This window comes from Aedes albopictus, chromosome 3, assembly GCF_035046485.1.
Source record: "Aedes albopictus strain Foshan chromosome 3, AalbF5, whole genome shotgun sequence".
NCBI classification, from domain to species: Eukaryota; Metazoa; Arthropoda; class Insecta; order Diptera; family Culicidae; genus Aedes; species Aedes albopictus.
Window position 1 is genome coordinate 195,651,871 of NC_085138.1, and position 17,041 is coordinate 195,668,911.

Genomic DNA, 17,041 nt, shown 5'->3' on the forward strand with positions numbered 1-17,041 from the left:
TTCGAATTAGTAAAACCGCGATTCGGCATTCTGAAGTCGCAGGCAGTCCCAGAGAACCCGAGTGGACAAAATGCGGCGGCGAAAACGTCGCAAAAACCGCCCAATAATCAACTCCAACCGAGACAGAAACGCAGCTTAGAGACGGAGCATAACCACAACGATCCGAACCTTCATCCACCTCGACCGAAGAGCCCGTACGTGACCGAAATGCCACAGACAAACAGACGACCACCCGATCATCCTCCCGGTAGCAGCAGTAGTGGCACAATTCAAAGCGGAATCAACGTAATCGTGAGTAATGAATTCGATTTACTATCGGAAGAAGAGGAGCACATCGATGCAATGCCAACACTCACCCCGATGCAGACGACGACGAGCGTGGCTCCAAAAACAAAAAAGGCTCGTGTCCCCCCGATAACGACTGTTAATTTAACAAGCAAGCAACTGCGGGAGCTGATGACCAAGAACAACATCGCACAGACGGACTACAATATGAGAGTGACTAGGACGGGCGTGCAATTACTTTGCATGAACGAAGAAAGCTTCCGCATCTCCGTTGATACGCTGAAAACTTCTAACATCGAGTTCCACACCTACACTCAGAAATAAAAGTATACACGGAATTACTATTATTTATGCATTTTGTATCCGCATCTCTCTCACTCTCTTTTTGTTTTCATGCTATCTGCCGTTTAGCCTGGGTTGAAGAGAAGTGTTTCGTCAACCCAGGCGAAGCACCAGATAGCATGAAAACAGAAAGAGAGTGAGAGAGATGCGGATACAAAATGCATAAATAATAGTAATTCCGTGTATACTTTTATTTCTGAGTGTACACCCTCCCCTCCGATCAACCGGTGAAAGTCGTTCTATCCGGTTTACCAGTATACGATATTGCCGAGTTGGAAGAAGAACTTGCTACCCTCGGTGTGGTGTGTACCGAAGTTAAACTACTCTCCCGTAAAGTCACCGGACCTGAAGAAAGTGCTTTGTACCTGCTGAATTTCGTGAAGGGAAGTGTAAAATTATCGGAGCTGCAAAAGGTAAGAGCAGTTTTCAACACCACTGTGAAATGGCGCTACTTCGAAAGAAGGCCAACGGATGCTGTCCAATGTCACCGCTGCCAACGCTTCGGTCACGGAATGAGGAACTGCAACCTTCCCCCTCTGTGCGTCAAGTGTGGCGAAAAACATCACTCAGCTGATTGCAAACTACCAAAAAAGGCTGACTTGGAGCGCGCCGATAAAAGCGAAACTCCAGGACTAATTAAATGCGCAAATTGCAGCGGTCAGCATACTGCCAACTACCGTGGTTGCCCCAGCCGAAAAGTGTACATTGAGAAGCTGGCAAAACTAAGAACGGAACGCCGGCATCCAGCTCCTCCCCCACTCGTCTTCCGTACAACCGAGGGTCTAGGGTTACCAGACGTACTCTTTTTAGAGTACATGTACTCTTTTTCAGCAAAAAATTGGGAGTACTATTCTTTTTGGTAAAATGGGCCCAATTGTACTCTTTTTTGCAAAACTACATTTTTCTGATAAAATATACATATCAATAAAAATAACCTTCCAAGTAGTAAAATAATCAGTATGCTGCAAATTAGAATCACTTAACGATAGGTCTTGTCTGCTGAAGAAAGGCCATCATTATTTTCCCTTTCTTCTATCGAAATCACACTAATTCATACAGATTATGATTTGCTCCTTGCTGAAAAATGTTGCTAAAACTGTCGTTTATTAATTTGTTGTGCAAAAATGGCTTCACTTTGACGTGCAATAATCGGAATTCGTTTTTGAGTTATTCCTCCAGAGATTGAACGCCATACTTCCCAACATAATAATCGGAAGGGTAAGAAATAACGAAAGTATTTCGTTTCTGTAATATGTTAGCTTTTGAAAGCAGGCTCAATTTTTTAAATTGTCTTGAACGAAGCAATGAGTTACATTTTCCATTGCGTTCTTAAAAGATGTTTGTAATCTGTATCAACGAGATTTAAGCCCTTCCGAAACAAGAAATCACATTTTGCGAGTTTGTCGGGATTGGGATTCGATCCTAGGTCCTCAGCGTAAGCGTCACGTGTTTTAACCATCACACTAGGTTCGTTTTACAAAAAATAAAATAAAAAAAAAGTCTTACGAAACCTATTGCATCTACTAGAGAGCAAAAAAATGACAGTTCTCGCCAATTCTTAACGAAAGGAATTTGAAAACATATCACTAACACGCAAACCGACATTCGGTTCTTCAGATTTCTGCTCTTGAGAATTCGAGTTGTGGCTTCGTCATACATTCACCTTAAGTTTTTACATTTAGGTGTCAAGTATGGTTTACAGAATTTAAATATCAAAAACTCCAAGAGTGTCAAACAGTATTTAATCGAAAAAAAAAATATATATTTTTTTTTCGATTACTGTACTCTTTTGTACTCTTTTATCAGATTTCTTGAATGTACTCTTTTCATGTGCGAACAATATGGTAAGGGTCGCCCATCCAGTTCAACCGCTCCACATCCGCGTGGCTCGTACGCTCAAGTGCTACAAACACAAACAACCAACCATCAAAATCTGTTCTCAATGTCTGAATTTTTGTCTCTTGCAAGGGAAATGTTTGAGCGTCTTGCTAGCTGCCAGTCAAAGCAGCAACAACTTCTAGCTCTCTTCGAGCTTAAGTATATCTACAATGTCTAATTTAGATAACTTGCGCCTCGCTAACTGGAACGGACGTTCCGTTCATAACAAGAAGCTTGAATTTTTCGACTTTTTGTTGCGTCATAAAGTAGACATAGGGATAGTAACGGAAACTTGGTTACAACCAAAGGTTTCTTTCTTCCACCCAAACTTTTCCTGCGTTCGTTTTGACCGCGCTTCCAACGATGCTGAAAGAGGTGGAGGGGTTCTGATTGCGGTTCGTAAAGGCATCAAGTTTGCAGAGTTGAATATTTCGACCAAAATCATCGAAAGTGTAGGCATCACGATTAACACGGCAAACAGCAACGTACACATCATTGCCGCCTACTTCCCAGGGGCGAGAAGGAGAGCAGCCTGGACACAGTTTCGCCGAGACATCTCTACTTTGACCAGGATCGCTGAACCGTTCTATATAGTTGGTGACCTGAACGCTAGACATCGTCACTGGAACTGCTCGAAAGCAAACAAAGCCGGAACTCTGTTGGTCCAGGAGGCAGCAAGCCACAACTTCTATGTTCATTTCCCGGACGCCTTCACCTTTCATCCCACCGGTCGCGGTCGGCCATCCACACTGGATCTTGCACTTTCAAACAACTTGCTGGACATGACTAAACCGGTCACATTGAATGAACTTTCATCGGACCACTCTCCGGTACTCTTCAATGTGAGCCTCTCTGCCCCAGCTATACAGACGTCTCCGAAGGTTCGTTGCTACGCGCGTGCAGACTGGTCTCGGTTCCAACGAGAAATAAACTCAAAAGTGAACCTACTTGATCCAGCCATTACAACCTTGGACAGCGAACAAGAGATCGACACCGCTATTGAGTTTCTATCGAGGATCGTCATAGATGCAGAAGCCGTTTCGATCCCTGAAGTACAACGACGACCGTACCAAGTTGCCACTATTCCAGAGAGCACCCGCAGACTGATCGCTCTACGAAACAAACGACGACGTCAATGGTATAGAAGCAGGGACCCCATCTACCGGAGCATAGTGCTGTCACTAAACCGAAGAATTCGGGAGGAATGTGTTCAGGCCAGCTGTAAGAAATTCCAGGAAACGCTGCGCACCCTCAACAACGATCACGACACACTTTGGAGAATCTCAAATGCACTAAGGAAATCAACCAAATACAGCCCACCCTTACGCCATGGTGATAATATCATCGCTTCATCCCTGGAGAAGGCTCAGTTACTTGCCATGAGTTTTTCGAAAGCACATACCAACCAAATGGCTGATGACCCTGAAACCGTGACTGCTGTAAACAACTCCATCGCACACATCGACCAAATTCAACTCACTGGTGCTCATCCATGGTTGATCCGCCCGAAGGAGGTAATCCAGATCATCCGCAGACTCAAGGCGAAGAAGTCTCCTGGTCAGGATACCATCAGGAACTGCGTGCTCAAGAAGTTGCCCCGTAAGGCCCATATTCTGCTCGCTAGAATCTTCTCTGCTTGTGTTCGACTTGGGTACTTTCCATCTAATTGGAAACACGCGGTAGTAATCGCCATCCCGAAGCCGAATAAGGATTCCACGAATGCGTCCAACTATAGGCCAATTAGTTTGCTATCTGCCTTCAGTAAGCTTCTCGAGCGCATAATATTGAAACGTGTCCACCAACATCTAGAAAACACGCAGATTATCCCTGACGTCCAGTTTGGCTTCAAAAGCGGGCATTCCACCAACCATCAACTTACCCGGCTTGTGGGGCAGATTCGAGCCAACTTTGCGTTGAAGAAGTCGTCCGGCATGGTGCTGTTGGACGTCGAGAAGGCGTACGACTCTGTATGGCAGGAAGCAATCTTGCACAAGATGCTACTTGGGAACTTCCCCTCCTACATCTTGAAACTAATCCGCTCGTTCCTGGTAAATCGATCATATCACGTGGCTGTTAACGGGCATACATCCGACAGGTACGAAGTACCCTTTGGCGTACCTCAAGGTGCAGTTTTGAGTCCGACTCTCTACAACATCTTCACCGCCGACATGGTGATGCTAGACGACGTACAATATTATCTTTTCGCCGACGACACTGGGTTCATCGCAGCGGATTCGGATCCAGTTATTGTAGTTGATAAACTCCAAGCAGCCCAAAATGCTATCGAAAACTACCAACGAAAATGGAAGATCAAAACAAACGCAAATAAATCACAAGCAATTTTTTTCACTCGAAAAAGAAGCCCGCAAAAACTTCCGCAGCAAGCAATCTCCATCTGGGGCCAACACATTCCGTGGTCGGATGACGTGGGATATTTGGGTCTTACTCTGGACCGAAGGCTAACCTTTGCCACTCACGTGAACAAAGTTCTGGGCAAATGCGACAAGCTCACTAGAATGCTTTACCCGCTTATCAACAGGCGTTCACACCTGGACAAAAATTCAAAGTTACTTCTCTACAAATTGGTGTTCATGCCATCGATGACGTACGGTTTTCCTGCCTGGTTCGATTGTGCCGCTACTCACCGGAAGAAACTCCAAACGAAGCAAAACCGGCTTCTGAAGATGATGCTCAATTTGGACCCGTTTCACCCCACTGAAGATCTCCACAGATTAGCGAAGGTGGAACTCATCGATGAATGGATCCAGCGTGTACTTCCCAAATTCTGGTTAGGATGTGCAACTTCAGCAAACCCGTTGCTGGAACAATTGACGGCGCGCAGACTGTGATATTAGAATAAGAATTTTACTTTTCCTTTAACTATCCCCATACTATTCTCAATTTTGAAAGGGTTTTTCAATAGTTTTTCCTTTTCTATGGTAAATTTATTCCATGCTAAAAGTTATTAATTAAATATTGAATTACTAAGCTGCTGCAAGGAACTCCAAATCTCAGCTGATGAAATTATGTCACGTTTGTAACTCCAGAATAACTCGAAAAATAAAATGAAATGAAATGAAATGAATAGAGCCATTTCGCCAGGAAGTACAAGATCATCGACTTTGCGTCCACGAACTACAAGATAAGTAAGGACCTGAAAATGGCCCTGTTGTGACTTCGTAAGTCAATGAACGATGCCAAGTAGGATCACGTGAGACTAAGCAGTGGCGGAACTGGTGAAAGCAAAGGTTACGACGTCTACCCATACGGAGGCCATCGCTTTCGCAGGAAGTCTAAAAGGTGTGACGGATGCGACTGCTCGGGAAGCACTCGCAGAAGTGGATGAGGCAGCCGTCAGGTGCGGAAAGCTGAGAAGAGTGGGCCAGAAAAAGCTGACCCGTCCCAAATAAAAGGGAATATGAGGTTGCAGATCTGGGAAACCAAACGGCTACCGGAGGAGGGAGGAGTAATCTGCCCCACCCACACGAAAGGCGACCATTTGGAATGTGAGAATTTCAGAGCGATCACTATTTTGAATGCTGCCTATCCCAGATCATCTTCCGTCGTCTGTCACCTAAAACGATTGAGTTCGTGGGAAGTTATCAAATTGGCTTCATCGACGACCGGTCGACAACGGGCCTGATCTTCACCGTACGGCAAATCCTCCAAAAATGCCGTGAATACTAGGTCCCAACGCATCACCTGTTATCGACTTCAAAGCGGCATACGACAGTATCGACCGCGCAGAGCTATGGAAAATCATGGACGAAAACGGCTTTCCTGGGAAGCTGACTAGACTGATTAAAGCAATGATGGACGGTGTGCAAAACTGCGTAAGGGTTTTGGGTAAACTATCCAGTTCATTCGAATCTCGCCGACGACTGCGACAAGCTACTCTCATGCCTACTCTTCAACATCGTTCTGGAAGGTGTGATGCGACGAGCCGGGGAACGATTTTCACAAAATCCGGTCAATTTGTGTATTTTGCGGACGACATGGACATGATCGCCAGAACATTTGGAACGGTGGAAGAGCTGTACATCCGCCTGAAACGCGAAGCAGCAAAGGTCGGTCTAGTGGTAAATGCCTCAAAAACAAAGTACATGCTGGTAGGCGGAAGGAACCGAACACGACCGGATCCGTCCGAGTGGTAACGTTACGATAGACGGGGATACCTTCGAGGTTGTGGAGGAATTCGCCTATCTCGGATCCTTACTGACGGCTGACAATAACGTGAGTCGTGAAATTCGAAGGCGCATCATCAGCGGAAGTTGAGCCTACTAAGGGCTCCAGAAGAAGCTGAGCACCCATTGCACCATGTACAAAACGCTAATAAGACAGGTGGTCCTCTACGGTCACGAGACATGGACCATGCTCGAGGAGGACCTGCAAGCACTCGGAGTTTTCGAGCGACGCGTGCTAAGGACGATCTTCGGCGGTGTGTAGGGTAACGGTGTGTGGCGGAGAAGGATGTACCACGAGCTCGCTGCACTTTACGGCGAACCCAGCATCCAGAAGGTGGCCAAAACCGGAAGGATATGATGGGCAGGGCATGTTGCAAGAATGCCGGACAACAACCCTGCAAAATTGGTGTTCGCGACAGATCCGGTTGGCACAAGAAGGCGTGGAACGGAGAGAGCACGATGGGCAGAACAGGTGCAACGTGACTTGGCGAGCATCGGGCGTGACCGAGGATGGAGAACGGCAGCCACGAACCGTTTATCATGGAGAAATATTATTGATTCAGTTTTATCTTGAATTTGATATAATACTGAATAAATGAAAAAAAAAATTGAAATGAGGGAGTTGCAACCGTTGTTAGGCCCTCAGGGTAGGGCCGAGTAGGGTGAACCAAGGGAAGGACCCTCCTTGGATGAAAGTCGAGCGGAAGAGGAAGAATAAAAAGCCGCAGATTGAGAAGAACAGGGACGATAAACCAAGAAGGCGTAAAAGAGTAGGTGCCAAGCGCGAGAGAGGCGACGTGCTCGTCATCAAGATCGAACTGTCTAAGTACTCGGACGTCTTGAATGCGAGGCGAAGCGACGGCCAGCTCGTGGATCTGGGAGCCGACGTGCGCAGTATCAGACGTACTCATACGTCTTATGGAGTTGAAGCGCGATAAGGAACGCAAGAGCGCTGCCTACATAAGTTTGGCGGAAGAGGTCCTTGGCGAAGGGGTAGAGGTGAGGGCTCTTACACAAGAGGCGACTCTGAAGGTGAAAAATCTAGATGAGATCATCGAAGTCGAAGAGCCCGTCACGGCATTGCGATAACAACAATGCGACATGCAGGTGATCACCGCATGCCGTGGTTCAGCTACCTGTGGCGGACGTAAAAAGTCCGTTAAAGTAGGGAGGCTTATGTCATCTGACATTATACGAGCCACCGGAGGTTTGTGTCAGGTGTCTGGAACCAGGACACAAGTCATGGGACTGCAAAGGCCCTGACAGGAGCAAACTGTGTAGGAGATGCAGCGCCGAAGGCCATAAGGCACAAGGCTGCACAAGTCCACCCGTTTGTCTGATTTGTACCGGGAAATTCATGAACAACAGGCATCCAACGGGTGGTCCAAGGTGCCCGGCCTTCAAGATAGCCGCAGTGAACAAATCACAGTGCAGGTAATGCAGCCGAACCTCAACTACTGTCACGCAGCTCAGCAAGTGGTCTGTCAAGCAGTTTCTAAGTAGGGGGCGGTGGCAACGGCAATTGGGTCACGGATGGGTCCGGGAAAATGGCGGCGAAATGGAAGACGGGTAAATACCCTGTCCAGGAGTTGGTGTCTGCTACCTACGAGAGCTTCGTGGTTGCCACAGTGAACGGGGTCTTCTTCTGTAGTTGTTATGCGCCTCCGCGGTGGTCAATTGAGCAGTTTACGCAGATACTGCACTATATGACTACCATGCTGACAGGGCAATGGTCGGTGGTAATAGCGGGTGACTTCGATGTCTGATCCATGAAATGGGGAAACCGTTTTACGAACCAACGAGGTCAGATCCTGCTAGAATCACTGACTATGCCAGATGTTGACCTCGTTAATGTTGGTATCTACCAAATGTACCTTTAGTCGGAGCGTTGTGGAGTCGATTATTGACGTTACTTTTATAGTCCTAGCCTAACAAATAATTCGAACTGGAGGGAAGACGATTGCTACACTCACAGCGATCACCTGGCGGTTCGCTACAGTATCGACAACAGCAGGCAGCGAGTAGAGGAAGAGGCGCCTAGGCCAAGCCCTCGTAGGTGGAGGACGTCATACTTCAGGGACGAGGTATTTAGGAAGGCGCTCCGCCGTGAGCGAAACCTACTCGGTTTAAGCGATGACGAGTACGGTTGCCTCGCGTGCCCAGAAATGAAAGACCGCAGGCTTTCTGGTGGACTCAAGCGATTGTGGACCTGCGCTGCCCCTGCCTATCGGATAGGCGGCGGATGCAGCGAGCACGAACTGAGGAAGAGTGGAACGAACGACGGATGGTATTCGTCGCTGCTAAAATCGTGCTGAAGACTGAGATTAGGGCAAACAAAAGAGCCTGCTTTGAGCGTCACTGTTAGAGTGCCAAAGCGAATACATGGGGTGATGTCTACAGGATCGTGATGGCCAAGACGAGAAGTGTAATGGCTCCTACAGAGCAATCTCCACAGATGTTGGAGGGAATCATCGAGGGGCTTTTTCCGCGCCATGATCCTAGTTCTTGGCCTCCTTTTGTAGGACAGCCGGAACTGGGGCTGGCGATGAAGAGAGGGTCGGATATGGAACTTGCGGAGATAGCAAAGTCCCTTAGTGTAGGTAAGGCCCCAGGTTCGGACGGAGTTTCGAACCTGGCCTTAAAAGTAGCTATTGCTGAGGCTACCGAGATGTTCAGGTACACTATGCAGAAATGCCTAGTCGAGGGAGTTTTCCCAGAAGTATGGAAGAGGCAGAGCCTGGTTCTATTGCCAAAGGCGGGGATACCACCCGGAGACCCGTCAGCATATAGACCGATATGCTTGATCGACACGGCGGGGAAGGTGCTCGAAAAGATCATCCTCAATAGAATGTTGAGGTACACCGAGGGTGTAAATGATCTATCGAGTAACTAGTACGGCTTCCGGAAGGGGATGTCGACCGTAGACGCTATCCTGTCGATTTCAAAAACCGCCAAGCAAGCACTCGAGCGTAAGAGAAGATTCGCTACTGTGCAGTAGTGACTCTGGATGTAAGGAATGCGTTGAATAGCGCCAGCTGGCCAGCTATTGCCGATGCGCTCGTGCGTATGGGTACCTGTACGAGATTCTCGGAAGTTACTTCCAGAATCGAGTAATGATTTACGACACAGAGGTGGGTCGGAAGTGCTGTCATATCACCTCAGGAGTCCCGCAAGGTTTCATCCTGGTTCCGGTGTTATGGAATGCCATGTGCGACGAGGTTAGAATTCCCAGTGGGGGTGGAGATTGTCGGCTTTGCCGACGACATTACGCTCGAAGTCTACGGTGAGACGATCGAAGAAATGGAGTTGATTACACAAGTTTACAAAATAAAACGAAAGTCGTGAACTTCTGTCAACGACCAAAATTTTTGAAGCACAATTTAGTGCTGATTTCGAAACCGACCTTCAAAAAATTTAAAGTAGAACAGTTTTTGAGTTTTAGCTCAATATCGAGTTTTGTAACTTTTCAAAATATGTAATTTACTAAAATTCAAATATATTGCATTTTGTTCAACCAATTTTAAATCTTTTTCCATAAATTGAAAGCTGAATACAATACCATTCGATCATCTGAATACAGGTTTTGCGTCAGATTGACGAAATTCAAGATATTGGCGAGTTTTAGGGACGATCTTCTTAAATTTTAGCAAAATTCCCAAAATTTTTTTAAGAAATGTATTTTTTTCAATAAGAAAAAAACAACCTAAAAATTCTTTCTCGACGTTTATTTGACATATCATATGTAGGCGAGTTACAGTAAAAATTTCAGCTCAATCGGAGCATTGATTACGGAGAATGAGATGTTTGAAGTGAGCGACTTTGCTTAAAAATAGAACAAAAATTGATTTCAAATCATCAACCTTGTATGGAAAGTCGAAAAATTTTCCGCTCTACTGTAATTTTTTTCCTTCGCGTTTTCGAACTCAGGGCATGATTCTACACCAAAAATGATCATCAGCTTACCGAGTTCAAAAATGCTGTAAACTAGTGTTACCACCCACTCGATCAAGGTTGTGGAGGCGTGGATGAGGTTCAGGAAACTGAAGTTGGCTCGCCACAAAACTGAGGTGACAGTTGTGAACAACCGGAGGTCGAGGCAGCAAGCGGTGATCAGTGTCGGTGATTGCGCTATCACATCGATGCGCTCCGTCAAACACTTGAGCGAAGATAATATCACTTTCGGTGGCCTAGCCACGTTGATTACACCTGTAAAAGAGCCTCTACTACAGCTATTGCGGCACTGACCCGGATGATGTCCAATAGCTCTGCAGTGTACGCCAGTAAGCGCAAGCTTCTGGCTAGTGTCGCTACGTCCATACTAAGGTATGGCGTGAGGCACTGCGCTAGGAAGGTACTTACAGGCTGATGTGCCTGAGGGTTGTAAGCGCGTACCGTACCGTGTTACACAACGCGCTCTACGTCATCACTGGTATGGTGCCTATAGGCATCCTTATCAGGGAGGATATGGAGTGCTTCGAAATGCGCGGCACAAGAGGCATATACGCAGGACTGCCGGGATGGCCTCCATGGCCAAATGGCAGCGCGCATGGGACGGTTCCACCAAAGGAAGGTGGGCCCATAGGTTGATATCGAGGGAAGATAGTAGGATTAATAGTCCCCACGGGGAAGTAACATCCCAAGTAACCAAAAGTTCCGCTTCCCATGACAAAATGCACTTTCAAGTTCCGCGAAGTTCAGATAAAGTTCCAAATGGAACTTTCTGGCTGCTTAAGAGGCTAACGATGAGCCTTGCTGGAACTTCGGTCACAAGTTCCGGCAAGACTCATTGTTAGCCTCTTAAGCAGCCAGAAAGTTCCACTCGGAACTTTATCTGAACTTCGCTGAACTTCAAAGCTGCTTAAGATGCTACTCGGAACTTTGTCGGAACTTTCAAGTTCATAGAAGTTCAGTTCAGTAGCATTGTGTTTCAATGGAGATTAAATTTATTTCTTTTACAGGAAACAACTGTTTAAGCATACACGAATAAAAGAATTTATCAAATCAATGAATACTAGGCTTGAGCAAAAAAAAAAATTGCCGCTCATCGGATTCGAACCGATAGACGCTGCGTGAGAACCCTACGCTCTACCACAGTACTACAGTTGCGATTGAGCGAACAGTGGCTAAAGTCTGACTTGAATCGATTTCCTGCCGGCAGCTAGTTTTGCACATTTGTACAGTAGTGAAGTTAACTTGACTTTGTCAAGTGTCTTCAGCAGCGCAGCGGTAAGTCGGCAGGCTATCACGCAGGAGAATCCAGATCAAATCTACATAGCAGCGACAAGTGTGAACATATAATTATCAGAAGCGATTTCCAGACATGAATCACAACCCCACCAACCCACCAACACCACATTTTTGTTCCTGCATGAATTTTGTCAAAGTTCTGTCAGAATCTGCTTAGACGGTTATCCAGCGTGCTTATGTGAACTTTCAAGTTCCAAAATTACTTAAAAATGAAGCTGCTTAGAAGGCTAATGAGCAACCTCGAACGAGCTGCTTAGCTTATAAAGTACCCTTTTATCTGATGTTCGGATAAACAGGAATGACCTGTACAATGGGGAATCCCCCGTCAGCTTACGTTCAACGATTGCGAGGAGATAGACGTCAACGCAATGACTGTCATACCTGATGGGAGATGATATAGATCGAGAAAACGTGCTTTACTATATGATGCAGATGTGCTGATGATGGTGAATTAATTGCAGAATTTAACCGAAAATTGTTTGAATTGATAGTGAAATTTAGCTTTATTGTATTTGGGTGAAAGATAGTGGGTGCAGAGTGAGTGAACATTATGGAAAACGGAAACTATTTGAGATATAACATGAATTTATACTCTGTAGGTTAGGCATTGCTTCGAACACTGGTTCAGATATTAGGAGTTCCAAATCTCGTATTCATTCTTTTCTTGAGCCGTAAGTTTATATTATCCTTTGCTCTAAAAATGTCCTAACGAATATTCAAATACCTTTAGTGGGATCTTCTACCAAAAATCGAGTTGAGGTCGTGCGTGGGATCAGTCACCAAAGGGAAAAATTAATGTAAGAACCTTTGATACTTAACCTATAACAAAGACAAACACTGAAATACACATATATTTTCAGCTTTGAGCGAATTACCCTAAACCGCTACAGAGAAGTTTTTCTGGCCTTACCTAGTCCGAACAATCTCAAAGATTAATTTCGGAAGCGCACGATGGCCCATAAGCAGCCGACGATCGACAGCTATTGCCTATGCGAGTTGTGCCAGCAATCACCCTCCGCTGATCATGGTATGGTGGCATGCGACGAATGTGGAAAGTGGTTCCACTACATGTGCGCTAACGTCGACGAGTCGATAAAAGACCATCCCTGGTGCTGTGAGGGATGCCTGCTGGTGAGATCTCGACGGCATCGAAGCGGAGGTAGTTCCACGTCATCGAGACGTCGATTCCGGGAGCTGGAACTTAAACGGCTGGATGAGGAATACGCTCTGCAACAAGAGTACATGCGGAAACTGTACGAGGTGATGGCATCGTGTCTTGAGGACGACGAAGAGGACGATAGTGAGGTCGGTAGTATGGTGTACAGCAGCGCAAGTAGGACAAGAAAGTGGATCAAGAGTCAGCGAGAGGCCGAGGGGAATTTTGGTCCCGGTAAGGCCTATAGTTTGCCTTCGATCCCGCATGAAGGTCCTAGCAACGTTGTAGGCCACGGAGCGTCCTACTCAATTACACCTTTAGGTCGCCCGGAATCGAGATTGCCAGCTCGAAAGAATGCTGTTGCAGCCGGAATCCCACTTGAAGGTAGTATGCCGCGTTATATACCGTCCCTTGCTGACCCTATGGGGTCCGTGTCGAGTCCACACGGGCTGGGGCGGAGTCAACCACCAAGTCAAGCATCATATTGTGGAGGCTCGTCGTTCCTGCCGGCCCGGCAGCAAATAGTCCCGCCGGGTTCGATTGAGCTGGATCATCCCTGTATGGAAAATTCCAATCCGCAAGCGCCGATGATGAATCGGTCATTAATTCCGAGACAATCGCGATCCAGTCCGGTGATCAGACTACAGGGTGGTCCAACTCCAGCTCAAATTTCAGCTAGGCAAGTATGGCCGAAACGATTGCCGGCGTTTTCTGGAGCGGCGGAGGAGTGGCCCATCTTCATTAGTTCGTATGAGAGCTCGAACACCGCATGCGGATTTTCCGAGGTGGAAAACCTCATTAGGCTGCAGGAGAGCCTAAAGGGACCGGCGCTGGAGATGGTCCGCAGCAGGCTGGTGCTACCGGCGAACGTACCGAAGGTTGTAGAAACTTTGCGTCGTGTCTACGGGAAACCAGAAGTGCTCATACGTTCGCTGATCTCAAAGGTACGAATGATAGATCCGCCGAAATCTGATCGCTTGGATACTATCATTAAATTCGGGATTGCCGTGCAACAATTGTGCGACCACTTGGACGCCGCCAATCAACAAGACCACCTCCGAAATCCCGTGCTGTTGGAGGAGATGGTGGAGAAGTTGCCTGCCAGTTTCAAGTTGGAGTGGGTACGCTTCAAGAAGGATGAACATCTAGTGTCTATCCGCACCTTCGGCGACTTCATGGAGAAGCTGGTAGACGAAGCTAGTGAGGTGACACTTTTAAATACGCCGCCTGAACCCGCGATGAAACCGGAGAGAAAATCGTCAACGAAGCCGAAAGGGTTCGTACACACGCACAGTGATGCGGTACCGAATGTTACAACTAAAACTGAAGCTGTTAAGTTGGGCGATGACAAGTTGTGCGCAACATGCTCTAAAGCCGGGCACCGCGCGCGAAATTGTGAGGAGTTCAAAAGGCTGCCACCGAACGAACGTCTTCGACTAGTAAGAGATCGGCAGCTGTGCGCCGTGTGTCTGTATAGTCATGGCAGCATGCGCTGTCGCAACAAGATGCTGTGTAACGTTCCGGGCTGTAATGCAAAACACCATGCTCTACTACACCAGGCTGAGAAACCGGAGGAATTGAATTGCATGGTGCATCAGCGAATCAACAAATCCTCTGTCGTCTTCCGCGTCGTACCAATCACCCTCATAAACGGGTCGAAGGAAGTTGCAACCTTTGCCTTCTTGGACGAGGGTTCGTCCAGAACACTATTGGAGAGCAGCATGGCGAAGAAGCTGGGACTGAAAGGAGCGGTCAGACCACTGGATCTGAAGTGGACTTCGGGCGTTACCAGAACTGAAAAGGCATCAATGAGCGTACGCCTGACGGTGTCAGGGAAAGGATCACCCACGCGATATTTGCTGGAAGATGTGCACACCGTAGAACGATTGAATTTGCCCAAACAGAGCGTGAACTTCACTGACTTGATTGCGAAGTTCGAACATCTCCAAGAACTGTTTGTCGAGGATCAAGTGAACGCTGAACCTACTATCTTGATCGGCTCAGGCAATATCGACTTGATGGCTCCGATGGAATCGCGAATTGGGAGAACAGGAGAACCAGTCGGTCTGCGCTGCAAACTTGGATGGACAGTTAGTGGACCTGTTACTTCAAGCGGTTCAGAAGGATACTGCGGCGTGCATCAATGCGATCTGTCGATGGATCAATCGTTGAAGAACTACTTCACCATGGAAGAGGCTGGGATTGCTTGCCCGTATCGCTTAGAATCCGAGGAAGACCGCAGGGCGCGAGAAATATTGGAGGCTACTACGAAGCGTGTCGGAAATCGGTTCGAAACCGGTCTTTTGTGGCGAACCGACAAAATTCAGATGCCGGACAGCTACTCCATGGCGTACCGCCGTATGCAAAGTTTGGAGCAACGTTTCCGGAAGAATCCGGACCTGCAACTGAAGGTCGCCGAAGCGGTCAAAGGATTCGTTGAAAAGGGGTATGCTCACAAAGCGTTACCTGGAGAACTTCGTAGCAGCAAACCGGGACAAGAGTGGTATTTGCCCTTGAACGTAGTGGTCAACCCGAAGAAACCAGAGAAGATTCGGCTAACGCTGGATGCCGCTGCCAAGGCTGGTGGAACTTCGCTTAATGATATGCTGCTGAAGGGCCCAGACATGCTCCTCTCCCTTGTGGATATCATCAACTACTTCAGAGGGCGGAGAATCGGGTTTGGAGGCGATGTGAAGGAAATGTTTCTGCAGATCCGGATGCGTCGACCAGATACACAATTCCAGAAATTCCTTTTTCGACAAGACACCTCTCAAAATCCTGACGTGTACATCATGGACGTCGTCATATTCGGAGCTAAGTGCTCACCGTGCAACGCTCACTTCACGAAGGACATCAATGCACGTGAGTATGCTGATCAATTTCCAGCCGCCGCAGATGCCATCCTCAAGCGTCATTATGTCGATGACTATTTTGATAGTGCGGACAGCGAGGACGAGGCGATTCAGCGAGCACGGGAAGTAAGGGAAGTTCATTCGCTCGGAGGGTTTGACATCCGTAATTGGGTGAGTAATTCACCTAAACTACTCACGGCGCTGGGAGAGGAAAATAGATCCACCAAGGCACTATGCTACGACAAATCAACGGAATCAGAGCGAGTGCTAGGGTTACTTTGGGAACCCAAAGAAGACGTGTTCATCTTCACTATGGGGCTGAAAGAGAAGTTGATCCCATACCTTGTGGACGAAATTCGACCGACCAGTGCGTCATGAGCTTCTATGACCCTGTGGGATTCCTCTCTCCCTTGCTGGTGCATGGGAAGATCATCATCCAAGAGACCTGGAGAAGCGGGACGGAATGGGATGAACCAGTGACGGACGAAATTTTCGAAAGGTGGCTAAGCTGGACAAGAGTTCTTCCAAATATCGAGAAGGTGAGGGTTCAACGTTGTTTCTTTGGGGACGAATCCATCAAGAATATATCTTCAGTTCAGCTACACATCTTCTGCGACGCCGGAGACGATGCGTACGGATGCGTCGCATATCTGCGGTATCAAGTAGCGGAAGACATCCACTGCTCTCTGGTGGGTTCCAAAGCCAAGGTTGCCCCTCTGAAGCTGACCTCGACGCCTCGATTGGAACTGCAAGCTGCGATAATCGGGGCAAGGATGATGAACACGTTGTTGGTAACGTTGCCTGTTCCAATTCAGGAGCAATTTCTGTGGGTAGACTCGACTACGGTTCTTTCTTGGATTCGGTCAGACAACCGGAAGTACAAACCGTACGTAGCGCACCGAATTGCAGAAATACTACACACGACGGAGATCAACACCTGGAGGTACGTTCCCTCCAAGCAGAATGTAGCCGACGATATTACGAAGTGGGGGCCGGGAACCACAGTGGAACCGAAAAGCAGATGGTTCAACGGACCGCCTTTTCTTCGTCAACCGATGGATTTATGGCCGGAGCAACCTCAGACTAAGTCGACGGTG

The 17,041-nt window shown here is 47.4% G+C and overlaps 2 protein-coding genes across 2 annotated transcripts in view; one reads left to right on the top strand and one right to left on the bottom strand.

Moving 5' to 3' along the window:
* The window catches only part of LOC115261425 (MORN repeat-containing protein 4 homolog), a 37,445-nt gene that overhangs the window by 1,575 nt on the left and 18,829 nt on the right, over positions 1 to 17,041 (bottom strand). The window lies entirely within an intron of this gene.
* LOC134290178 (uncharacterized) lies at positions 11,535 to 16,459 on the top strand. The gene is made up of 3 exons (XM_062857240.1): positions 11,535 to 12,607; positions 12,667 to 12,733; positions 12,797 to 16,459. Exon 3 carries the CDS (start codon positions 12,888 to 12,890, stop codon positions 16,320 to 16,322), a length of 3,435 nt encoding a protein of 1,144 aa, XP_062713224.1. The 5' UTR covers positions 11,535 to 12,607; positions 12,667 to 12,733; positions 12,797 to 12,887; the 3' UTR covers positions 16,323 to 16,459.

What these genes read in the sequence shown, in the direction of transcription:
- LOC134290178 (XM_062857240.1), top strand. Translation starts at nt 12,888, where the DNA reads ATGGCCCATAAGCAGCCGACGATCGACAGCTATTGCCTATGCGAGTTG.